This window comes from Neolamprologus brichardi, chromosome 22 (assembly GCF_056152115.1).
Source record: "Neolamprologus brichardi isolate AB-2024 chromosome 22, ASM5615211v1, whole genome shotgun sequence".
Classification (NCBI taxonomy): domain Eukaryota; kingdom Metazoa; phylum Chordata; class Actinopteri; order Cichliformes; family Cichlidae; genus Neolamprologus; species Neolamprologus brichardi.
The window spans coordinates 1,000,266-1,025,959 of NC_142124.1; the positions used below are offsets into that span (position 1 = coordinate 1,000,266).

At 42.2% G+C, this 25,694-nt stretch overlaps 1 protein-coding gene and 1 pseudogene across 1 annotated transcript; both read right to left on the reverse strand.

The window, feature by feature from the left end:
- Positions 1 to 23,241, reverse strand: LOC148096529 (uncharacterized; annotated as a pseudogene).
- LOC148096530 (uncharacterized) lies at positions 15,166 to 15,973 on the reverse strand (the record flags this gene model as incomplete). Its single annotated transcript, XM_087835439.1, has 2 exons — positions 15,933 to 15,973; positions 15,166 to 15,724 (listed from the first exon to the last, which is right to left on the reverse strand). Coding segments are annotated over exons 1-2 (600 nt in total), but the record flags the coding sequence as incomplete, so codon positions are not given.
- Positions 23,242 to 25,694: the final 2,453 nt, after the last annotated feature.

The window sequence follows — 25,694 nt, forward strand, 5'->3', positions numbered from 1 at the left end:
TTAGACTTCGATGGCCGTCTTGCTGGAACGGAACCCCAGGGATAGGCCACAGGCATTAGGGGAGGACCCCGAGAATCTAGACGCTGGTGGTGGAGGTGAAGATGGAGGCTTGAATGGAGGTGATGGGGAGAAGGTGGTTTCACAAAGGTACCTGCAAAGGAGAATGACAGATGTGCAGTGAGATTAAAAGTACGAGGCATGGAGGCTGCTTGGCCTGGGGAAGGCCGGCAGAAAGATGATAGGACTGGACCAGTGATGTCACAAACAGCTTGACAGCGTGGGAAAGTGGAAGTGATGCGAAGCTTAGATTTAGCTGGGAGCACCTGGGAGCAGACAAATGTGAGGCCATAGATCTTTCTTACTGAACTTGCACATAAGCTTCATTTTCAATTTATGGCATACAGCCTTTTCAAAATAAAACTACCCTGTCACTGCTGAATGAGCACTCACAACTCGCAAACAAACTGCATGAATCAGTATTAGTTTATTAGCGTCCTATTTGCTAAGACAATAAAGAGTTCCTGGTCTGTCTGATAAAGGGCAGCATTTTGGATCCAAGCCATATAAAACTGCTGTTTTTCTTTCTAGCAGCAGCTTTATGGAAGGGACAGAATTTCACTGTTGGTGATGAAAGCTTATAATGCTCAAAACTTGCACCAGTATCTTTTTTCTTGTTCTTGTCCTGCGAATGAACTGAAAAATATATCATGAAACTTGAGTTTGGACTTGACCCCGTGTATTTCACGTTTAGCACTTTTGCAAAAATGAATAAGGGGAACTCATGGGGTGCTAATTTCCAGCTTGGATGTGGTAGATCTGGTAACAGTGGGATCCACATGAACCTTTTACTGTTTGTGACAAAACAACACTGAATATATGATTCATCATATTTTGCAGACAAGGGCTTCAAATGCAGGTAATAAAGTCATAAGTTAAAAATAGATTCTGACACAGGATCCATTTATTATCAGGCTAGATGTGGTTTAGGCTAGATATTAGGCTCATGTGGTTATTTTTAATCTTAGCAAAATAAATTTGTACAAATATTTTTTATTGTAATTATTTATTAATTTTATTGCATGATTTGTATAGAAGACAAATACCACTAAGGTCTTACCTTATGTATATAAGGACTTATTGGTGCTTTAATTACAGGGTGGAGATTCAAATGCGTCAGTTCTCCACTATTTAGTGAGTGAGTCAACATTCCTCTTTTTTATTAAAGAAGTTTTCAAAGGAATGTTGAGCAACCAGTTTCTGCAGGCTTAATAGAATAATAGGAGGCTGAACCAAAGGAACTTTAATAAAACCGTGCATTATCCAGTCGGGTTTTTCCTGTACGGACTTTAGACTGTGCCAGGACCAACCCTGCATTCACTGCGTAAGCCAGGTATTATACCGCCCATGAAATTCTGCAGCAATATCTCAAGGTTCTTTTCGTCACAGATTAGTCAGTAGGGGGGGGGCGGGGTTACTGCAGCCGCTTTGCTGTTTCCAAGAACAATCCTATTTTTAATCCAAAAGGGAAAAGTTTTGTATTTCTAATAGCTTTTTTTAATGATTGTGATTTAAACATGAGCAAATGCATCTTTTGACCTCATGTTTTCATTTCAGTTTCACTGTCGGCAACAACAATCAGCTGATCCGAGCAGAGTCGGGCAGAGTGTGAACCAGTAATACACGACTAGTAGTGACATGAACTGCAATATCATAGGATCTTATTAAGGACTCATGAATAACAACCTCTGACAAATTTTCTCTTTATGTTTCATGTGACTGAAAAAAACAACAACCAATAAATAATTTTGGCCAATATATCATCAAATGTGAGTATCGGTCTTTCATACTCTACAAACAAGACTCCCACACGTTCTTTCATTGTTTGCACTGAAGCAAAATCTTACTGGACTAACAGGTCGAGCATGAAAAAACCAAATTCAATCATACAATAATAAAAATTTATATATACAAATAGCTCTGTTTTTAAGTATATTACAAAAAATTAAATATGCACTGAAGTGACCCTCCTGTCATACTGACTTTGCTATTTTCTCTGTAGAAGATGTGCAGATATTAAGGTTGTGCAACTACTGCAGGCCTTCACTCCGCCCGCTCCAACATGCTACCCACTCTGATAAAAATGTGAGTAATAAAATTTAATCAAAAGTGTGTTTGGAACAACAAAGCATTCAGACCATGCTGCCCCACATGAGAGGTTATTTAAAAATCAATCAATAAATCAACTGATGCCCAAAGAGTCCAGCAGCTGACAACACAAAGCATCTGAAAAATACTTCAAAGGACTGCAGATGCAAAGGAGCTTCCGCCCAACTCTGGTACTGTGTATCAAATGGCAGCATTAATGCTAGCGTTGTACATGGCCCCTTTTCAAATAAAGAAATAAATACAAGCTACTACTACTAAAGTATCACGTTTATTATTAAAATACATGATAACTGGGTAAACTTATCTGGCTGATATCATTTCAACATTAAACAAATATTGTTGGGTTTTCCTTTAGAACAGGGGTGGGGAGCTCCAGGCCTCGAGGGCCGGTGTCCTGCAGGTTTTAGATGTGTCCTTGATCCAACACAGCTGATTTAAATGGCTAAATTACTTCCTCAACATGTCCTGAAGTTCTCCAGAGGCCTGGTAACGAACTAATCATGTGATTCAGGTGTGTTGACCCAAGGTGAGATCTAAAACCTGCAGGGACACCGGCCCTCGAGGCCTGGAGTTCCCCACCCCTTCTTTTGAAGCCCACTGTCACAGTCCTCGGTCTGTGACCCGCTTTTTGTCTTTGGACTTTTGATTTTTGCGTATTTAATATTGTGAGAAAAAGATTCTGTTCCTTGTGTTGGTTGTTTCATATTTGTGTTCTTAGGTCATGCATCCATGTACAGTCATGTCTCTCTGGTTGTCTATATTTTCAGTGTGTCCCTCGCTCTCTCTGTTTACTTGTGTAGCTGTGTTTCCCGGGTGTTCTGTCTCTGCTCCGATTCCCTTGTGTGGATATATGTGTCCTTGTGTTTCTTGCCACGATCTCCCTCATCCTCCATCTGGTTAGTGTATCTCACTTTAGGTGTCTTATGTCTTCTTTGGTTTATGTACTTGGGAATTCAGCAAGAAAGCTGCATTGAAGGTTAGTTCTGCCTGTGAGTCCTGCATCTTTGGATCCATTTCTGCCTGCCTCACACAGCAATATATGACACTCAGCAGTGTTTTGTAAAAATAAACCATGAACATAATAATTGCCTTGACCTAGAATTCAGTGAAAAACAACTGGTTGAGTGTGTGAAAGTTTTATTTGTCATGCAGTTAGAACAACTATTTTGTGTTTATAGGTGTGCCCAAAGAAATACACCCTAATACACTTTGATATGACAATGAAGCCAGTGTTCTTTGTGTTCAAGCTCCAGAAGTTTCAGCAGCATAACAACGGCAGCAACAAATAAAATGGGAGTAGGAACAGAATGCAATACGAGGCAAGTTATTTAAAGTCTATGATCTCCTTAAAATAGTATCTCCACATTGTAACAATGTAAAACCTAAAGTTTGGAACACAGACAGACAAAAATGGAAAAAGTGGAGAACGAGAAGGAGAAAAGGAGAAACTCGTGACAGCTCAGTGGACAGCCTTCTTTTCAGCATTGGGGAATTTTGACAAACTGTCCTTTGTGCACCAGGCGTGAATAAATGACTCCTGTTGAGGAAATGTTTTCTTTTTCAGTTACGCTGAAGGCAGTAATGTTTCAGAGACACCACATCGCTGTTTGCATTAAAGGGTGCAGCCGCTTCTGGCGTCACATGAGTGATGGCTTAGGAGCGAAAACATCAGAAACATTCTGATGTTTTGTATTTGATAAATAGACGCTGTTGTTGTGCAAATCTGATGATGTATGCCCAACATAACACACCTTTGCTCAAGGAAATATTCTCAAGTGTTTGCTGGTGATTGTGTCAACTCACGTTGCTTTGTTGCATCAGCAAGCTTGTAGTTTTTTAATCTGTATTAAATCATAAATATGAAGCAAACAGAATGAAGCTAACCCTATAGCAGAAAGAGATACAGTACTGTGCAAAAGTCTTGAGCCACCCCTGATTTCAGCCAGACTTTAGTTTTTAGTTAGTCCTGAGCAGCAGTGCTGCTGCTTTCTGAAGGTCTTTCAAAGATCTTCTTTGTGCATTGGTGTTTTTTTTTTTCAGTTTTTAGCCTTTTACCTGACAATTGTGTGTGTGTGTGTGTGTGAGAGAGAGAGAGAGTGTGTGTGTTTGTGTGTGCGTAGTGCGTGTGTTAAGCCACTTAAACTGACTTGCGAAGCATTCAAGCACAAAGGTTCCCAACGTTAGTGCTGTGTCTGTAGGACCCATTTTAAGTGATTTCTTTTCTTTTCTTTAGCACAGTATTGTATAACAGCACTACTTAAGTTTACTGCAAACTTTAGCAAATTTTGTAAAGTAAATAAACTCACAAAACCTTTTTTTTTTACATTTGTACAACTCATCCGTAATACTGGCCAGTATAACGCTGACAGTTTTCCTACTGATTTGACATTTTCTGACCCACATCACCAGCTTCCTCTCACATAGGCAGCCTGTATCCCATGTTAATAAAGTAGGCTACATACTGTTAGAGCCTTGTTGTCACTACAGCTATATGATTTTTTAAACAATAATAGTTCAATCAGTTTTGAACTGAAATTGTATTCGTATAGCAGTCCAAGATGCAGAAAACTGTGAAGTAATCAGTCAACCAACCAAGTACAAGTACTTGAAGGTAGTGAGAAAGAAGAGCTCTTTTACCTACAGACCGAGGCTCAGGGAGAGGCAGCGATCCATCATGTCATTTAGTGGCTGAGGGGAAACCGAAGAACCATGAAACACAGAACAAACAGGACAAAACATACACCACCGAGAGGGTGGACAAAAGAAAATGGTATGCAATTAAATGAATGAGGAGTGAAAAGAAGGGGTGGAGGAGAAGTCATAGGAAACTTGAACCTATAGCAGCCTAATAAGTCATGGTTAAGCATCATTTGAGCTTGTAATTCTAATCATAAAATAAAAACAAAAGTCTAATCTGAAAAGTAGAGAGGCTGTTTGTCTCCTGAACCCAGGCTGGGAACCGATTCCACAGGAGAGGGGCCTGACGACTGAACGCTCTGCCTCCCATTTAGCTTTGGAACAGGCAACGTGCTGGACTGAGAAAGAAGCTGCTTTGATCACAAGTACATTACAGTTTTTCTCAATCAATTTGGTTCAGCTCTCACAGCAGAAACGTCCTTCTCACCAATCTTCATTCAGTTCTCAAAACAGTCAGAGTCAAACAGTCTGTCACATTTGTCAAAATGAAAAGTCAATCACTTCACCACCCTTTGAAGTCTGAGTCATCTAAACATTTAGATTTTGACTCAAAACCCAACTGACTCTGGAAAGAATTCAGCTAAAATGTGGCACTAGAAGGCAGCAGGAACTCAAACAACCAGTCATTACAAACAAGCTTTGCAAAAGAGCATCCCTGAAAGCATGACACACCTGACCCTGACGATGGTCTACAGCAACAGAAGACCGCACTGAGGAACAGGAAGAGGAATCTAAGGCTACATGTAATACCGACTCACCAACATTAAACAACAGAAGACTGAAAAACACTCCAATAGACTCCACAAACACCAGATCTCAGTCCAGTAGAGCATCCTTGGGATGTGCTTGAAAAGGAAATTTGGAGAGCAGCTAAAGTAATTTGACTGAAAACATTAGTGCAATGCTAGTGTGATGATTCACATGACGTATACACACGACACGGACTTGACATGGAGACATGACTGACTGAATATGAACCATGGAACACAGAGAGAACGCAGTGACTGAAACGAGAAGCTAAAAGACAACAAATTTAACATGACCAGAAAACCATCAAGAGAGCTCAAAACTGTGAACAACAGTAATCAGACACAAAACACTGGTTTGCAGAGTCAGTGCAGTGACAGCTGGACAGTAGTCAGGACAGTGAGCGATTTTAAACTGTACCTGACAAAAGTGCAAACTGTTTGGATGAGTTGTGAGATTCAAGTGAGGAGTGCATCGACAGGCTAACACGTATTTTTCATAGTGAAGTCTGTGTAGAAACAATATCAATGTAATGTGCAATAGCAACAGCAATGTGTGTAAACCCAATGACAATGTCTAATGTGGGCGAGGAAATACTCTACTGATTTGTAGGGGTGGGGGAAAAATGGATACTGTGTAGCATGGTGATATTTTGTTTGCTAATAATGTATGGATACAGGGACAGCAGAAATCGATATTTTGTTACAAAAAGGTTTTTGTGCTCTGACTTCAGAGCATGTTGATCCTTTTTCTGAGCAAGAATCCTGACATTCCTTCACTGTCCAAATGTGACAGTTTACTTATTTTAATTTAAGACATGTTTTATTTTAATTAAGTTTAAAACATTTTTATTTAATGTAAAATTATATTTTGTTTTAATTTACTTTCAAATTCTTCAGTTGCTGAAGGGGCTGCATAGTTTTCATAAACTGCATAGTTCAGAATAGCTATAATTGTACCAGATGGTTGATTCAGTTAAGTTGGACTAGACTGTAATACAAACCGTTCAGTTTGTCAACAATCAAACTGAAATGAGAGAAAGACTGAGTGTGAGACTTTGATATTAGATAAAATGAATATTGATAAAGTTTACCTTTATGTACAGAATCTGAATATCGCAAAATATTTTTAAAAATTGCAATAATATTGTATCGTGCGTTAAGTATTGTGATAATATCGTATCGTGGGATGTATGGTGATTCCCACCTCTACTGATTTGAGAACTGCATCATGGCAGTGGATTACAATTGCATTTCTGCTGAGAGAACTGAGCCAGACGATCAAGAAAACTGTAATCCACAATAGCTATCAAGATGCCCAACATGTCCAGCTCAGGAAACAGCAACTTCTCTTTTCTTTTTGTTCTTTTTTCTCTTTTTTTTCCTGCTAGGGAATAAAATGCTGTTCTGTCAGATCAGAGGGATCAGAATTGATAAGTGTCTAATGATTCGGATTCCATGATCAGTATCACTTATCAATTCAATTTCTTATTAATTCTCAATAGGTCCGTTTTGAGAGCCACCACCATTGCTAAGCAGCATATCAAAGTCTGGGTGCAGATACGTTTCATTTGTAAATAGGCACTGAAGCAGAAGGGCTGAACGGCCTTATTATTTTCTGTACTTGTTTATTTAATTAGGGAGTTAAAGGTAGCGCTTGTCTTTTCTTTGGTTTTTGTTTCACCCAGGGTTTAGATAACACCTCCCTTTTTGTTTTGTTTGTTATTTTGGCCTTTGTTCAACCCAGAGTTAAAGCTTTCAGTTTAGTAACAATAAAACTGTCTTAATTGTAAATTGGCGTCTGGGTATGGTTTTGGGGACCAGGGCGGGGTCACCTTCCTTTTAAACCCTTGTGCTGTGCTCCTGTACCCCTAGACCGGGACATAACAGTAACGTCTAGTAAGTGAATTAATGAAATCCATTCTGCGTGCTTCCAGCTTTGTATTACACCTTTGCTTCTTCTACATGACAAGAAGGAGGGTGTAATAGTGACTGTTGTATACAGGGTGAAATATTTTTCCCACTGAGGGGCAGTATTGGTTCACTGCTGAAACACTAAGTCTGGGTCATTTAATTGAATAATTAAATTTCGTGACTTATTCACTTGCACAATTAAATAAATGCTACAGAATAGTCAGTTCAGTTTGCTTCACCATCATCTTCTTCTTTACGCTGCTCACCACAGCAGATCATCTGCCTCTATTTCACCCTATCACTAGCATCCTCCTCTTCATAGTACCTATCCAAATATATTCCAGTGAAATACCAAATTCCAAATGTTAACTCTTAAACATCGAGATAAATGTATATGAATGTTTGTGTAAACCGTTGGTTTTGTGTGAATGTTTAAAGCAGTAAGTGAAAGTTAGAGCAATGTGTTTCTTTTCTCAAAGAACATATACAACATTTAAAAGAAGACAAAGTAAAATAATTGTAAAATATCTCATAGAAGACATTGTGGAATGATTCACTTGAACAAACACAGAGATAATACTATAGAAATACAGAAAGGATCAGTATTAATAAATGAGACTAAATACTCATCAATTGTATGCTATTCAAGGTAGAATTTTATATGTGTGTGTGTGTGTGTGGCAAAGTGTTTCTGCGCAGTGTACCAGGGGCACGGAGAAAAGTTGTCGTACCATAGGCACGAGGAGAGTGTGTGTGTGTGGGTGTGCGTGTGTGTGTGTGTGCGTGTGTGTGGGTGTGCGTGTGCGTGTGCGTGTGCGTGTGGGTGTGTGTGTGCATGTGTGTGTGTGTATGTGTGCATGTGTGTGCGTGTGTGTGTGTGTGTGTGCGTGTGTGCATATGTGTGTGTGCATGTGTGTGTGTGCGTGTGTGTGTGTGCATGTGTGTGTGTGCGTGTGTGTGTGTGTGTGTTAGTTGCGTGGGTGTGTAGAGGGTGTGTGCAACTCTAAGTGGGCAGAATGCAAACAAAGATTTCACTTAGGTTACACACACACACACACACACATGCAAACACACACACACACACGCACACACATGCACACATACACACACACACATGCACACACACACACACACATACACACACACACACACACATGCAAACACATTTGTTCTGTATCAAGAAAAGCTGCGTTACGACCCAGCCGAGTGTGACTCAGCTCTGTGGATGTTCATGGAGTGTTAATTTATCTAAAGTGTACAACACTGATGTTAGTGTGTCATTAGTGTCATTTCTGGGTCCAAACAAACCAACATGCTGGTGGATAAAAGGTTAACACAGCAGTTTGTCAATATGGAGTTCAAACAAAGTACTTTAAACTTTAAAATGACTTCAATCGTATTTAACATTTGAAATATGATGGAAACAGAAAAGCACCAACACAGCAGGTTTAAATCCCGTTTTATGGCAGCCATTAATCAAATGTGAGGCTGTTGTTTTCTTTAAGAAGATAATAAACACTGAATCTTTGGATAAGTCATCTTGAATGTAATGATGTTTCTCTCACACCTTTTATTGTAATTGGAATTTGGAAAATAATCTTAATGTGAGACCAAAAAGACATGAAAAATATCACCCAGAGCCACCATTCTTTGACCATACTAATTATCATTACAGGTTATACTGCACACAGCTGTATCATATTACCCTGCAGGCTGGTTTGGCATCACATTTCTTTTCTGCTACCTAAACCTGCTGAGCAGCACTGAGTTGGAGAAGCGACAGCATACCAACGAGGCTCCGCTGACAGACAAGACTCAGTACCAAAGGTTTGTTTGTGGTTTCTTCTTGACAAACAAGAGGAACTAAGCACGCTCCTGTGGTTACACCAGAGCGCTTCATAAAGACACTCATAAATATTTTGTTTTCATTTGTTATTAATATTGAGTTTGTCAGTAAACACAAAAGCCAAACCAAAGCCAAAAGTACTGGTAAGCGGTCACATCCTCATCCTGGGACATCTGACCTCAGGAAATCACATGATAAGGTGGGGCCAGGTTTCACAATGAGCTCACATGAAACTCTGGCTGATTGGGACCCACACCCAGTTCCACACCTTGGCTCAGGCGATTAGAGGATCATCAGGGGGTCCTTTTGTCCCTCTGTGGGGGGAAACTCCCACTAGGTTTAAATCTGGGACTCTCCACCATTTGACCTTAGAACTGAAGAAGCTTCTCGGATGAAGGTGAAACGTCTTCAAGTAACTTAAAGAAGTCCAGACGCTTTTCTTTGCAAGCTCCTTAGACTACGATGACCTGGATGACTGAGAACCTTCACAGACTTTCAGCTATCGTGTTTACAGACAGAATGACATGCAAATCTTAACAAATACAGGACCTCCACAGTGAAGCTAATTAGACAAATAATATTCTGTCTCCACAAATACATGGAAAATAAAAAGCCTGAATAAATTCCATTCTGTAGAAACTGAATCAACATGACATCTGACTAATTAGCTAGGTCAGATGACAGTTACGTTTTCCCATCATGCCCTTAGGTACTGCGGCCACAGAGACACCTGGCTGTGTTTGAACGTCAAAGAGAGTCGTGGTTAACTCTGACAGATATCATTTGTTGTGGGATGTATGGGGTTAGGCCGTCTTGAATAAGTTACATTCTGATGTTATGTTGTAAAAGTGCCTTTTGAATGTGGTCAGAGTTTATAGAATTGCGTTCCTCATTTTCGTGGTTAACTAAGCACAACGTGACAATGTAACAGGAAACAGTATTTCAAAATAAAAAATAAAATTAATTTGAAATAAATCAAATATCTGTAGATTCCCTAATTAACAACATCAAAAAATAACAACCATTAAAACTTTACAAAATTGCACACTCTTTATTTGCTTCTTTATGCATTGATAACTGGTGAAAATTCATCACAAAAGCCTAATTTAAAATGAAACAAAGTGCCACACACTTTTGAAGGTTTGTGTGAGATCAGTGAGCTGTCTGGAGAATGTGAAGACCAGCACAACAATGATACAGAACGATGCACTGCACATCTGTTTACTCAAAAAGCTTCATTTTTATATATTTGACCAAATTGTGGTAGCACAGTCCTTCTTTATGAAACCATCCTATCTGATGGCTTCATAATGAAATCAACCCAGGCTGGTTCCATTGTAAATGTTTGGAATAAATTAACTTAACCAGCAAAAGATAAGTTTTTCTTTTCTCTAAGTGTATCCAAGTAATTTTTCATAAGTGCAGATGAAGGAAATTCAAGGTTCAATAAAACTGGGTCATTTAAAATTCAGCAGCTGCAACTTCTTTAAATATTTTGGTAGATTTACAGGAAATGAAGAGTAAAAGGATCAAGTAAAAGCAAATTTTACATTCCCATCATGCCAGTCTTCAGACTCTTCCATACAAATGTGTTGATCAAAATGTCTTTGAGGTATTTTTCTAATCTCTTAGAAAAATATTCTATTTTTCTGTTTTCTGCCCTTCTTTGAATCCAGTTTCAATTCAAATCAGTTTTTTATACAGCCTCAAATTAAAACAACAGTCACCTCAAGGCACTTTATTGTAAGGTAGACCCTAAAGTAATACATACAGAGAAAAACCGACTGGTTTTCATTTATTTCATTTATTTATAAAGCACATTTAAAACAACAAAGAGTTGACCAAAGTGCTGTACAACGTAATAGTTAAACAATGACATTAACATCATCAAACAGATAAGATCATTCAAATTAAAAAATTGGTAACTCTCATGCAGTATAGAAAGCCAAAGAGAAAAAATATGTGGAAGAGAGCCAGAGATTAATAGTAATTAATGCTTAAATGGACAGTGGTACAAAAGCACATAAATGATGTAAGCTAAATGCTTGAAGTCTTTAAAAGAGTCCAGCTGTGCTAAATACCCTCATGCAGCCTCATTCAACACATCACAGGCTGAAATGTCTGATTTCATTTTCCATCTATTTCCATCTATTCCATCTATCATTTTCCAGCAGTCGGAGACGCCTTTAATAAATAAAACTTCCTGAATGAAACCACTGCACCTGCATTTGGACAAACCACCCTGGGTTGTGCACCTCATCTGGACCCCTCCCTGTCAAGCTATGTCATACACCTCTAGTTGGGTGGGGACAATGGGACGAACCCAGACTGTGCCAGAGGCCCTCTAACCTCGAACATACCTGCTCGTGTTGTGGAAATTTAAACAACAAAATCAACAGACAATGATGAGCAGTAGGCTAACACATTTTAATAAACACAAGCATGCTTGAGAGAGAGCCGCCATCATGGGACTGATAGCAGGGTCTCTACTGATGAACAGCATAGCTCTGGTTTAAATACAGGTCCCCAGAGAGACAGAGTTTTACAGCCTTTATCTCCTCTTACTGTGTTATCTAAAGGTTGCCCCCTGCCTCTTCCTGCCTCTCCAGCTGTCTCCACAACACGCAACTGTGTGCATGCAATAAAGTTGAAACTTAATGGTATCCCACATGTGTACAATTAAGTGACAGAAAACTGATATTACTAAAACATGTGACTAATACATCAAATGAAAGAAATTCCATTACACTCAGTTCCCTGAAGCCACTCCAACACCTCCCTAACTTTCTAACTCCATTCAGAGAACATTAATACAACTGGACAATTATGATTCCATTACTTATAAGCTGTCCACTACAGTGAAAGAAAGTGTGATGTTTTATGAGCCAGCGACATGTGATAACATCAGCATCCAGATAAATATGTGCAGGTGGAGTAATGGTAGATATCGTCCTGGTTAAAGGTGTGTGCAGAAACGGCTTGAATGCAAGTGTCTCTCTGCTTTTGTCCTCCTGAAACAGCCAACAACACTGACTGTTGCAGTGCTGTTTCACACATGCTCTGTGACATTTTTCAGAAGTGACCTGCTACATTTTACCGCTGTGACTGTGAAGAGGTTCAGTCCTCTAATTAGAAATCTCGTACCTGCAGTAAGATTCGTGTTGGTCTTCTTTGAGGTCTCGTTTATTTGAGGGGAAAAGTTGTGTCAGTTACCTGTTGCATTAAAGTGTGATGACAACAGGTCCTGACCAAATGTCCATATGTGGCGCGGTGGGAGTGAGACGCCTTCCACTGAGCCCTTATTCTCAGTGTGTAATGTAATGTGTGAAACACTGTTTTGGGCTGAGGGACAGTGCTGTAACTCTTGTGCAAACACAAAGAATGGAAGAGACAAAATCAACACAAAGTTTCTGCTTACATCACATTCTTCTGCACCTCTGTGGTTGTAAAAGCAGCTGTATGTGAGTGTCAACTGTTAGTTGTGTTAGATTACCATTATCAAGTTTAATAATCAAATTGGATATTTAAGTTGATTGTTTACATTACAAGGAGATATCAGACCCCATAAAACCACAGTCATATAGTCTGGATTATCAGAATCACTCAGACTTTTGCTTTAAAATATCATAATTTTTATGCGTATATACTCTCTCTGTGTGTGTGTTTATATACAACTGCAGGATGTCACTCAATATTCTCCCACAGTTTGTGCTTACTTGTTTTGTCTTACAAATACTGCAGGGTCTTTAATTTACAAAATGTGATGAGAGAACTATTGTGAGTTGCAGCAAAATAAAAAAAAAGTTGAATAAGTCAGTATTAACACTGACTGTTGTAGAGAAATTATTATTATGAGAAATTATTCTCATCCTTAAAAAGTCAGGGGACATTTATTAATCAATGCAAAAAGACTTTATTTATGATATTTTTGAAAAGTGCCCTGATAAGATCAGTGTTGAGATAGCAGACATTACAATATTTTTTTATCAGTTATCAAATCACACATGTTTGGATGATACATACACAAACATCATCTCGATAAAAATTTCATACATAATAATTTTACATTTCCACATGTATTTTGGTTTGTGACTTCATTTAAATGATGGGAACTTAAGAGAAAAATATTAAAAATATGATCTAAGAACATGTGGTATTAGAGCCAGAACGAGGGACAGAAAGCTGAAGTTGTTAAAAATAGCAGAGGAGGTGGTTTTTGTTGTGGCAGTTGTGGTTGATGCTTTAGTTGTTGTTGGAGCAGGAGCGGTTGATGCCGCAGTTGTGGTTGTTGTTGGGGCAGCTGTGGTTGTGGGTGTAGTTGTGGTTGTTGTTGGAGCAGTTGTGGTTGTTGTTGTTGTCGTTGGGGAAGCTGTGGCTGATGCCACAGTTGTGGTTGTTGTTGGAGCAACTGTAGTTGTTGGGACGGCAGTTGTGGTTGTTGTTGGAGCAACTATAGTTGTTGTTGGAGCCAAAATTGTGGTTGTTGTTGGAGCAGTTGTGGTTGTTGTTGGGGCAGCTGTGGTTGTTGGAGCAGCTGTGGTTGTTGTTGGGGATGCTGTAGTTGTTGTTGGAGCAGCTGTGGTTGTTGGTGCAGTTGTGGTTGTTGTTGGAGCAACTGTAGTTGTTGTTGGAGAAGCTGTCGTTGTGGGTGCAGTTGTTCTTGTTGTTGTTGGGGCAGCTGTAGTTGTTGTTGGGGAAGCTGTGGTTGTGGGTGCAATTGTTCTTGTTGTTGTTGGGGCAGCTCTCGTTGTGGGTGCAGTTGTGGTTGTTGTCGGAGCAGCTGTGGTTGTTGTTGGAACAGCTGTGGTTGTTGTTGGGGCAGCTGCGGTTGATGCCGCAGTTGTGGTTGTTGTTGTGGCGGCAGTTGTGGTTGTTGTTAGAGCAACTGTAGTTGTTGTAGTAGCAGTCGTGGTAGTTGTTGGGGCATCTGTAGTTGTTGTTGTTGTCGTTGGGAAAGCTGTGGCTGATACCACAGTTGTGGTTGTTGTTGGAGAAACTGTAGTTGTTGTTGGAGCAGTTGTGGTTGTTGTTGGAGCAGCAGTTGTGGTTGTAGTAGCAGTCGTGGTAGTTGTTGGGGCAGCTGTAGTTGTTGTTGTTGTCGTTGGGGAAGCTGTGGCTGATGCCACAGTTGTGGTTGTTGTTGGAGCAACTGTAGTTGTTGGGAGGGCAGTTGTGGTTGTTGTCGGAGCAGCTGTGGTTGTTGTTGGGGCAGCTGCAGTTGTGGCCGCAATTGTGGTTGTTGTTGGAGCAGCTGTGGTTGTTGTTGGAGCAGTTGTGGTTGTTGTAGGAGCAGTTGTGGTTGTTGTTGGAGCAGCTGTAGTTGTTGTTGGAGCAGTTGTGATTGTTGTTGGAGCAGCTGTGGTTGTTGTCGGAGCAGCTGTGGTTGTTGTTGGGGCGACAGTTGTGGTTGTTGTCGGAGCAGCTGTGGTTGTTGTCGGAGCAGCTGTGGTTGTTGGTGCAGTTGTGGTTGTTGTTGGAGCAACTGTAGTTGTTGTTGGAGAAGCTGTCGTTGTGGGTGCACTTGTTCTTGTTGTTGTTGGGGCAGCTGTAGTTGTTGTTGGGGAAGCTGTGGTTGTGGGTGCAATTGTTCTTGTTGTTGTTGGGGCAGCTCTCGTTGTGGGTGCAGTTGTGGTTGTTGTCGGAGCAGCTGTGGTTGTTGTTGGAACAGCTGTGGTTGTTGTTGGGGCAGCTGCGGTTGATGCCGCAGTTGTGGTTGTTGTTGTGGCGGCAGTTGTGGTTGTTGTAAGAGCAACTGTAGTTGTTGTAGTAGCAGTCGTGGTAGTTGTTGGGGCATCTGTAGTTGTTGTTGTTGTCGTTGGGAAAGCTGTGGCTGATACCACAGTTGTGGTTGTTGTTGGAGAAACTGTAGTTGTTGTTGGAGCAGTTGTGGTTGTTGTTGGAGCAGCAGTTGTGGTTGTAGTAGCAGTCGTGGTAGTTGTTGGGGCAGCTGTAGTTGTTGTTGTTGTCGTTGGGGAAGCTGTGGTTGTGGGTGTAGTTGTGGTTGTTGTTGGAGCAGTTGTGGTTGTTGTTGTTGTCCTTGGGGAAGCTGTGGCTGATGCCACAGTTGTGGTTGTTGTTGGAGCAACTGTAGTTGTTGGGACGGCAGTTGTGGTTGTTGTTGGAGCAACTATAGTTGTTGTTGGAGCCAAAATTGTGGTTGTTGTTGGAGCAGTTGTGGTTGTTGTTGGGGCAGCTGTGGTTGTTGGAGCAGCTGTGGTTGTTGTTGGGGATGCTGTAGTTGTTGTTGGAGCAGCTGTGGTTGTTGGTGCAGTTGTGGTTGTTGTTGGAGCAACTGTAGTTGTTGTTGGAGAAGCTGTCGTTGTGGGTGCAGTTGTTCTTGTTGTTGTTGGGGCAGCTGTAGTTGTTGTTGGGGAAGCTGTGGTTGTGGGTGCAATTGTTCTTGTTGTTGTTGGGGCAGCTCTCGTTGTGGGTGCACTTGTGGTTGTTGTCGGAGCAGCTGTGGTTGTTGTTGGAACAGCTGTGGTTGTTGTTGGGGCAGCTGCGGTTGATGCCGCAGTTGTGGTTGTTGTTGTGGTGGCAGTTTTGGTTGTTGTTAGAGCAACTGTAGTTGTTGTAGTAGCAGTCGTGGTAGTTGTTGGGGCATCTGTAGTTGTTGTTGTTGTCGTTGGGAAAGCTGTGGCTGATACCACAGTTGTGGTTGTTGTTGGAGAAACTGTAGTTGTTGTTTGAGCAGTTGTGGTTGTTGTTGGAGCAGCAGTTGTGGTTGTAGTAGCAGTCGTGGTAGTTGTTGGGGCAGCTGTAGTTGTTGTTGTTGTCGTTGGGGAAGCTGTGGCTGATGCCACAGTTGTGGTTGTTGTTGGAGCAACTGTAGTTGTTGGGACGGCAGTTGTGGTTGTTGTCGGAGCAGCTGTGGTTGTTGTTGGGGCAGCTGCAGTTGTGGCCGCAATTGTGGTTGTTGTTGGAGCAGCTGTGGTTGTTGTTGGAGCAGCTGTGGTTGTTGTAGGAGCAGTTGTGGTTGTTGTTGGAGCAGCTGTAGTTGTTGTTGGAGCAGTTGTGATTGTTGTTGGAGCAGCTGTGGTTGTTGTCGGAGCAGCTGTGGTTGTTGTTGGGGCGACAGTTGTGGTTGTTGTCGGAGCAGCTGTGGTTGTTGTCGGAGCAGCTGTGGTTGTTGGTGCAGTTGTGGTTGTTGTTGGAGCAACTGTAGTTTTTGTTGGAGAAGCTGTCGTTGTGGGTGCAGTTGTTCTTGTTGTTGTTGGGGCAGCTGTAGTTGTTGTTGGGGAAGCTGTGGTTGTGGGTGCAATTGTTCTTGTTGTTGTTGGGGCAGCTCTCGTTGTGGGTGCAGTTGTGGTTGTTGTCGGAGCAGCTGTGGTTGTTGTTGGAACAGCTGTGGTTGTTGTTGGGGCAGCTGCGGTTGATGCCGCAGTTGTGGTTGTTGTTGTGGCGGCAGTTGTGGTTGTTGTAAGAGCAACTGTAGTTGTTGTAGTAGCAGTCGTGGTAGTTGTTGGGGCATCTGTAGTTGTTGTTGTTGTCGTTGGGAAAGCTGTGGCTGATACCACAGTTGTGGTTGTTGTTGGAGAAACTGTAGTTGTTGTTGGAGCAGTTGTGGTTGTTGTTGGAGCAGCAGTTGTGGTTGTAGTAGCAGTCGTGGTAGTTGTTGGGGCAGCTGTAGTTGTTGTTGTTGTCGTTGGGGAAGCTGTGGCTGATGCCACAGTTGTGGTTGTTGTTGGAGCAACTGTAGTTGTTGGGACGGCAGTTGTGGTTGTTGTCGGAGCAGCTGTGGTTGTTGTTGGGGCAGCTGCAGTTGTGGCCGCAATTGTGGTTGTTGTTGGAGCAGCTGTGGTTGTTGTTGGAGCAGCTGTGGTTGTTGTAGGAGCAGTTGTGGTTGTTGTTGGAGCAGCTGTAGTTGTTGTTGGAGCAGTTGTGATTGTTGTTGGAGCAGCTGTGGTTGTTGTCGGAGCAGCTGTGGTTGTTGTTGGGGCGACAGTTGTGGTTGTTATCGGAGCAGCTGTGGTTGTTGTCGGAGCAGCTGTGGTGTTTTTTGGGGCGACAGTTGTGGTTGTTGTCGGAGCAGCTGTGGTTGTTGTTGGAGCAGCTGTGGTTGTTGTTGGGGCGACAGTTGTGGTTGTTGTCGGAGCGGCTGTGGTTGTTGTTGGAGCAGTTGTGGTTGTTGTTGGAGCAACTGTAGTTGTTGTTGGAGAAGCTGTCGTTGTGGGTGCAGTTGTTCTTGTTGTTGTTGGGGCAGCTGTAGTTGTTGTTGGGGAAGCTGTGGTTGTGGGTGCAATTGTTCTTGTTGTTGTTGGGGCAGCTCTCGTTGTGGGTGCAGTTGTGGTTGTTGTCGGAGCAGCTGTGGTTGTTGTTGGAACAGCTGTGGTTGTTGTTGGGGCAGCTGCGGTTGATGCCGCAGTTGTGGTTGTTGTTGTGGCGGCAGTTGTGGTTGTTGTTAGAGCAAGTGTAGTTGTTGTAGTAGCAGTCGTGGTAGTTGTTGGGGCATCTGTAGTTGTTGTTGTTGTCGTTGGGAAAGCTGTGGCTGATACCACAGTTGTGGTTGTTGTTGGAGCAACTGTAGTTGTTGTTGGAGCAGTTGTGGTTGTTGTTGGAGCAGCTGTGGTTGTTGTAGTAGCAGTCGTGGTAGTTGTTGGGGCATCTGTAGTTGTTGTTGTTGTCGTTGGAGAAGCTGTGGCTGACGCCACAGTTGTGGTTGTTGTTGGAGCAACTGTAGTTGTTGGGACGGCAGTTGTGGTTGTTGTCGGAGCAGCTGTGGTTGTTGTTGGGGCAGCTGCAGTTGTGGCCGCAATTGTGGTTGTTGTTGGAGCAGCTGTGGTTGTTAGTGGAGCAGCTGTGGTTGTTGTAGGAGCAGTCGTGGTTGTTGTTGGAGCAGCTGTAGTTGTTGTTGGAGCAGTTGTGGTTGTTGTTGGAGCAGCTGTGGTTGTTGTTGGAGCAGCTGTGGTTGTTGTTGGGGCGACAGTTGTGGTTGTTGTCGGAGCAGCTGTGGTTGTTGTCGGAGCAGCTGTGGTTGTTGTAGGAGCAGTCGTGGTTGTTGTTGGAGCAGCTGTAGTTGTTGTTGGAGCAGTTGTGGTTGTTGTTGGAGCAGCTGTGGTTGTTGTTGGGGCGACAGTTGTGGTTGTTGTCAGAGCAGCTGTGGTTGTTGTTGGAGCAACTGTGGTTGTTGTTGGGGCGACAGTTGTGGTTGTTGTCGGAGCGGCTGTGGTTGTTGTTGGAGCAGTTGTGGTTGTTGTTGGAGCAACTGTAGTTGTTGTTGGAGAAGCTGTCGTTGTGGGTGCAGTTGTTCTTCTTGTTGTTTGGGCAGGTGTAGTTGTTGTTGGGGAAGCTGTGGTTGTGGGTGCAATTGTTCTTGTTGTTGTTGGGGCAGCTCTCGTTGTGGGTGCAGTTGTGGTTGTTGTCGGAGCAGCTATGGTATTTGTTGGAACAGCTGTGGTTGTTGTTGGGGCAGCTGCGGTTGATGCCGCAGTTGTGGTTGTTGTTGTGGCGGCAGTTGTGGTTGTTGTTAGAGCAACTGTAGTTGTTGTAGTAGCAGTCGTGGTAGTTGTTGGGGCATCTGTAGTTGTTGTTGTTGTCGTTGGGAAAGCTGTGGCTGATACCACAGTTGTGGTTGTTGTTGGAGCAACTGTAGTTGTTGTTGGAGCGGTTGTGGTTGTTGTTGGAGCAGCTGTGGTTGTTGTAGTAGCAGTCGTGGTAGTTGTTGGGGCATCTGTAGTTGTTGTTTTTGTCGTTGGTGAAGCTGTGGCTGATGCCACAGTTGTGGTTGTTGTTGGAGCAACTGTAGTTGTTGGGACGGCAGTTGTGGTTGTTGTCGGAGCAGCTGTGGTTGTTCTTGGGGCAGCTGCAGTTGTGGCCGCAATTGTGGTTGTTGTTGGAGCAGCTGTGGTTGTTCTTGGAGCAGCTGTGGTTGTTGTAGGAGCAGTCGTGGTTGTTGTTGGAGCAGCTGTAGTTGTTGTTGGAGCAGTTGTGGTTGTTGTTAGAGCAGCTGTGGTTGTTGTTGGAGCAGCTGTGGTTGTTGTTGGGGCGACAGTTGTGGATGTTCTTGGGGCGACAGTTGTGGTTGTTGTCGGAGCAGCTGTGGTTGTTGTCGGAGCAGCTGTGGTTGTTGTAGTAGCAGTCGTGGTAGTTGTTGGGGCATCTGTAGTTGTTGTTGTTTTCGTTGGGAAAGCTGTGGCTGATGCCACAGTTGTGGTTGTTGTTGGAGCAACTGTAGTTGTTGGGACGGCAGTTGTGGTTGTTGTCGGAGCAGTTGTGGTTGTTGTTGGGTCAGCTGCAGTTGTGGCCGCAATTGTGGTTGTTGTTGGAGCAGCTGTGGTTGTTGTTGGAGCAGCTGTGGTTGTTGTAGGAGCAGTCGTGGTTGTCTTTGGAGCAGCTGTGGTTGTTGTTGGAGCAGTTGTGGTTGTTGTTGGAGCAGCTGTGGTTGTTGTTGGGGCGACAGTTGTGGTTGTTGTCGGAGCAGCTTTGGTTGTTGTTGGAGCAGCTGTGGTTGTTGTTGGGGCGACAGTTGTGGTTGTTGTCGGAGCGGCTGTGGTTGTTGTTGGAGCAGTTGTGGTTGTTGTTGGAGCAACTGTAGTTGTTGTTGGAGAAGCTGTCGTTGTGGGTGCAGTTGTTCTTGTTGTTGTTGGGGCAGCTGTAGTTGTTGTTGGGGAAGCTGTGGTTGTGGGTGCAATTGTTCTTGTTGTCGTTGGGGCAGCTCTCGTTGTGGGTGCAGTTGTGGTTGTTGTCGGAGCAGCTGTGGTTGTTGTTGGAACAGCTGTGGTTGTTGTTGGGGCAGCTGCGGTTGATGCCGCAGTTGTGGTTGTTGTTGTGGCGGCAGTTGTGGTTGTTGTTAGAGCAACTGTAGTTGTTGTAGTAGCAGTCGTGGTAGTTTTTGGGGCATCTGTAGTTGTTGTTGTTGTCATTGGGAAAGCTGTGGCTGATACCAGAGTTGTGGTTGTTGTTGGAGCAACTGTAGTTGTTGTTGGAGCAGTTGTGGTTGTTGTTGGAGCAGCTGTGGTTGTTGTAGTAGCAGTCGTGGTAGTTGTTGGGACATCTGTAGTTGTTGTTTTTGTCATTGGGGAAGCTGTGGCTGATACCACAGTTGTGGTTGTTGTTGGAGCAACTGTAGTTGTTGGGACGGCAGTTGTGGTTGTTGTCGGAGCAGCTGTGGTTGTTGTTGGGGCAGCTGCAGTTGTGGCCGCAATTGTGGTTGTTGTTGGAGCAGCTGTGGTTGTTGTTGGTGCAACTGTAGTTGTTGTAGTAGCAGTCGTGGTTGCTGTTGGGGCATCTGTAGTTGTTGTTGTTGTCGTTGGGAAAGCTGTGGCTGATACCACAGTTGTGGTTGTTGTTGGAGCAACTGTAGTTGTTGTTGGAGCAGTTGTGGTTGTTGTTGGAGCAGCTGTGGTTGTTGTAGTAGCAGTCGTGGTAGTTGTTGGGGCATCTGTATTTGTTGTTGTTGTCGTTGGGGAAGCTGTGGCTAATGCCACAGTTGTGGTTGTTGTTGGAGCAACTCTAGTTGTTGGGACGGCAGTTGTGGTTGTTGTCGGAGCAGCTGTGGTTGTTGTTGGGGCAGCTGCAGTTGTGGCCGCAATTGTGGTTGTTGTTGGAGCAGCTGTGGTTGTTGTTGGAGCAGCTGTGGTTGTTGTAGGAGCAGTCGTGGTTGTTGTTGGAGCAGCTGTAGTTGTTGTTGGAGCAGTTGTGGTTGTTGTTGGAGCAGTCGTGGTTGTTGTCGGAACAGCTGTGGTTGTTGTTGGGGCAGCTGTGGTTGTTGTTGGGGCGACAGTTGTGGTTGTTGTCGGAGCAGCTGTGGTTGTTGTCGGAGCAGCTGTGGTTGTTGTCGGAGCAGCTGTGGTTGTTGTCGGAGCAGTTGTGGTTGTTGTCGGAGCAGTTGTGGTTGTTGTCGGAGCAGCTGTGGTTGTTGTCGGAGCAGCTGTGGTTGTTGTTGGAGCAGTTGTGGTTGTTGTTGGAGCAGCTGTGGTTGTTGTTGGAGCAGTTGTGGTTGTTGTTGGAGCAGCTGTGGTTGTTGTTGGGGCGACAGTTTTGGTTTTTGTCGTAGCAGCTGTGGTTGTTGTTGGAGCAGCTGTGGTTGTTGTTGGGGCGACAGTTGTGGTTGTTGTCGGAGCGGCTGTGGTTGTTGTTGGAGCAGTTGTGGTTGTTGTTGGAGCAGCTGTAGTTGTTGTTGGAGCAGTTGTGGTTGTTGTTGGAGCAGCTGTGGTTGTTGTTGGAGCAGCTGTGGTTGTTGTTGGGGCGACAGTTGTGGTTGTTGTCGGAGCAGCTGTGGTTGTTGTTGGGGCAGCTGTAGTTGTTGTTTGGGCGACAGTTGTGGTTGTTGTTGGAGCAGCTGTGGTTGTTGTTGGGGCGACAGTTGTGGTTGTTGTTGGAGCAGCTGTGGTTGTTGTTGGAGCAGCTGTGGTTGTTGTTGGGGCGACAGTTTTGGTTGTTGTCGGAGCAGCTGTAGTTGCTGTTGGAGCAGCTGTGGTTGATGCCGCCGTTGTGGTTGTTGTTTGGGCGGCAGTTGCTGTTGTTGTTAGAGGAACTGTAGTTGTTGTGGGTGCAGTTGTGGTAGTTATCGGAGTAGCTGTGGTTGTTGTTGGGGCAGCTTTATTTGTTGTTTGAGCAGCTGTGGTTGTTGTGGGAGCTGTTGTGGTAGTTATCGGAGCAGCTGTGGTTGTTGTTGGAGCGGCAGTCGTTGTTGTTGGGGCAGCTGTAGTTGTTGTTGGGGCCGCTGTGGTTGTGGGTGCAGTTGTGGCTGTAGTTGGTTCAGCTTTTGTTGTTAATGAACCTGTGGTTTTAGTTTGTGCAGCTATAGTTGTAGTTGGTGGAGCTGTAGTTGTAGTTGGTGAAGCTGTGGTTGTAGTTGATGCAGCTGTTGTTGTAGTTAGTGGAGCTGTGGTTGTAGTTGGTGCATCTCTTGTAGCTGTGGTTGGTGATGTTTCAGTTGTAGTTTCTGTAGTTGTGTTTGTTGTTGTAGCTTTTACACCGCCTAATCCAGTTTGAGATTGAGATTGTTTTCACGCCATTTCTTTTTTTATTTATTAATAGTCTGTAAGGTTTTTTTATAATTAACTTACCAACAAACAGAAATAAGATGACAACGACCCTCATCATCATTTTGGGAAAATGTTCCAAACCTTCAAAAGCAGAATCAGCACTTCAATATTTAAATTATCATATATTTCATAATAAAATATATTTTATAAGATCTTAATCATAATTACAACAGCATTCTGAATTTGTTCTCGTATGCTTATCTATAATTTTCTTTATAACGTTACAATCTGCTCGTGAAAATTACAAGCTTCTAAAACGCTACAGTGCCATATCTAAAGAGAAACACCTTTTGAAAAAAACAAAACAAGCTAAAGTGCCGCTAATTCCCTAAATGCCTCAGCATGTTTGGACTTTATAAGAACACTTTCGTAGACCTTTTATATGAGCTTTTTTTCACAGAAAATTACTCAACTGGTCAAAGATAATTAATAAGTATAAAAAATAATAAACAACTGAATATATTTATAGAATATATTTAACATCTTGTAACAAATAACTGAATCATTATTGTGAAATTAGGACATATATTCAAGATTTAGTTACTTACAAGTTACTTGTGGTTCTAGGTACTCTTTGCTGATTAAAGTTGTAATGCCCACTGATTCCAACTGTCCAACTTTTTTATGTCACACCAAACAGGTTTGGTTCCATCACACCGTCAACAAAGAGGTAAAGTATTTACATACAGTGTATCCGGAAAGTATACACAGTGCTTCACTTGTTCCACAGATGATCATGTTACAGTCTTATGGATTTATTATCACCTCAAAATCCTACAAAATTTAGTAGATGATGGGCATTTAGGATGATTAGGAAAAGCACACACCTGTCCATATAAGGTCCCATAGCAGACTGTCCATGTCAGAGAACTAACCAAGCCATGAAGTCCAAGGAAAAGTCTCAGACTCAAAAACAGTTTGGGCTGTAAATGATTATGTAAATATTGTATTTTTATCTTATCATTTGAATAAATTCACAAGAATTTAAAACAAACTTTTTCACTTTGGTATTTTGTGTGAGACAACTTAAACATTAATAACTAAAGTCTTTCTTTTTATTGTTTTTATCTGTTTTATCGTTTATTATAGTCTTTTATTGATGTGAATACAAACAATGTCAATAAGAAACATTTTTCCTATTATTGTTTACATGACAGAAATAGCTATGTATAGCATTATTATCACTTTGATCTTCAGATCGATCTGTTGACCTTGAAGGAGAGGTCAGAGGTCAAATATGACATGATATTTAAAATCTTTAAAAAATAATTTTATATGCTGAAAATACACACCAACTGTGAGAATCATAGTTTCTAAGTCAATAGGCATTTTGTCAGTTTTCAGCTGATAAATTGTTGCTTTTCTATAAAAGAGCGAGTCTGTTTTCTTTTCTACTCTACCTGAGCACTCAGAACACTTTATGCAACTTGGTTTATTCGGAATTCATTCCCAACATTGTTGAGATATTGTATTTACAAACAGAATGCTACTACCTTTTTTTATTTGAATAGGTGAGATCAGTGGAAAAAGATTGCCCTGACACCCAACTTTCCAATGTTTGCATTTTAAAGGGGAAGTCCACCAACAACCACACCTCCAAGTATAAATGTAACTGCAGATAAAAATAATCATCTTCTTTTAACTAAAAGACTAAAAAATGTTGTAGGATCAGCCTGTTTTCAGCTCTGAGTTTAATAAACAAACACATTTTATGTGAGAATGACTCACAATAAATAGAATAAACTATACACAATGCTTTGTGGTGGCTTTATTAATGGGTGTTCCAGGTTGTGGGTTGTGTGGTAAGACTTTGGCATGATCTCTGAACCTGGAAAGTAAACTACTCTCAGCCGTCTCAAACAATAATTAATCGAAATGAAAAGAAGTGATAATTATCTGTGTCATAAACAGGCTAGTCCATTTAAAAAATATGGTTTCATAAAGCATAAAATCCTCAGCTACAGGCTTTTGTGACAAAGCTGCAGGAAATCATGAGTGATGTTCCCAAATGTCAGAGCTCAGTGGTCGGGTCACATTAGGTCACATCTTATTATGCAATGCCAAAGCTGTGGCACCTCCCACCTGTCAAAGACAAAGTTAGAGACACTGTGGCAGCTGACAGGTTCAGCCTGTTTACAGTTTTCTTAATAATTTCTTTCTCACGTTAACAGAACAAAGATAAGATGACCTTTAATAATCCCAGAGATTTCAAATTCTGGGCGGGGCAGGAATAAGACAATAGGCAGCATACCTAATAGAAGAAAATAGAAGAAATTATTCAAGCTATTCAAGGTAGAATTGTATATAGGTGTGTGTGTGTGTGTGTGTGTGTGTGTGTGTGTGTGTGTGTGTGTGTGTGTGTGTGTGTGTGTGGCATATAATTTCTGTTTTTTCTTCTGCTTTTTCTGAACAGGTACATCATATTTATATATATGTACTATTGTATCATATTTATACATACATATATAAAGATGCAAGTATCTATGTATATGCAAATATGATACAATGGTACAAGTAAGTAGTAGTAGTTCAATAAATATGCAGAAGTTGAGAGCCAGTTGGTGATGCAGTTTTGTAATTGTATGACCAGATACGCAGCAGACAGCTTGAAGAGAGGAGCTGTGCTGTCAACGTGTCTCCACCTGGTGGTGAGCTGAAGCAGGTGGAGGTGGATGCTGGGTAGGAGTCCAGGTGGGGCCAGAATGATCAGTGCTCGGTTTAATGATATTTGTGTCATATTTTCTTTTCCATGAACATGTGCATGCTATTGAGAACAAAGCGTCAACATGAAACCTGAAGTATTAACTGTAGTTCTGAGTGTGACTCAGCTCTGTGGATGTTCATGGAGTGTTAATTTATCTAAAGTGTACAACACTGAAGTTAGTGTGTCATTAGTGTCATTTCTGGGTCCAAACAAACCAACATGCTGGTGGATAAAAGGTTAACACAGCAGTTTGTCAATATGGAGTTCAAACAAAGTACTTTAAACTTTAAAATGACTTCAATCGTATTTAACATTTGAAATATGATGGAAACAGAAAAGCACCAACACAGCAGGTTTAAATCCCGTTTTATGGCAGCCATTAATCAAATGTGAGGCTGTTGTTTTCTTTAAGAAGATAATAAACACTGAATCTTTGGATAAGTCACCTTGAATGTAATGATGTTTCTCTCACACCTTTTATTGTAATTGGAATTTGGAAAATAATCTTAATGTGAGACCAAAAAGACATGAAAAATATCACCCAGAGCCACCATTCTTTGACCATACTGATTATCATTACAGGTTATACTGCACACAGCTGTATCATATTACCCTGCAGGCTGGTTTGGCAT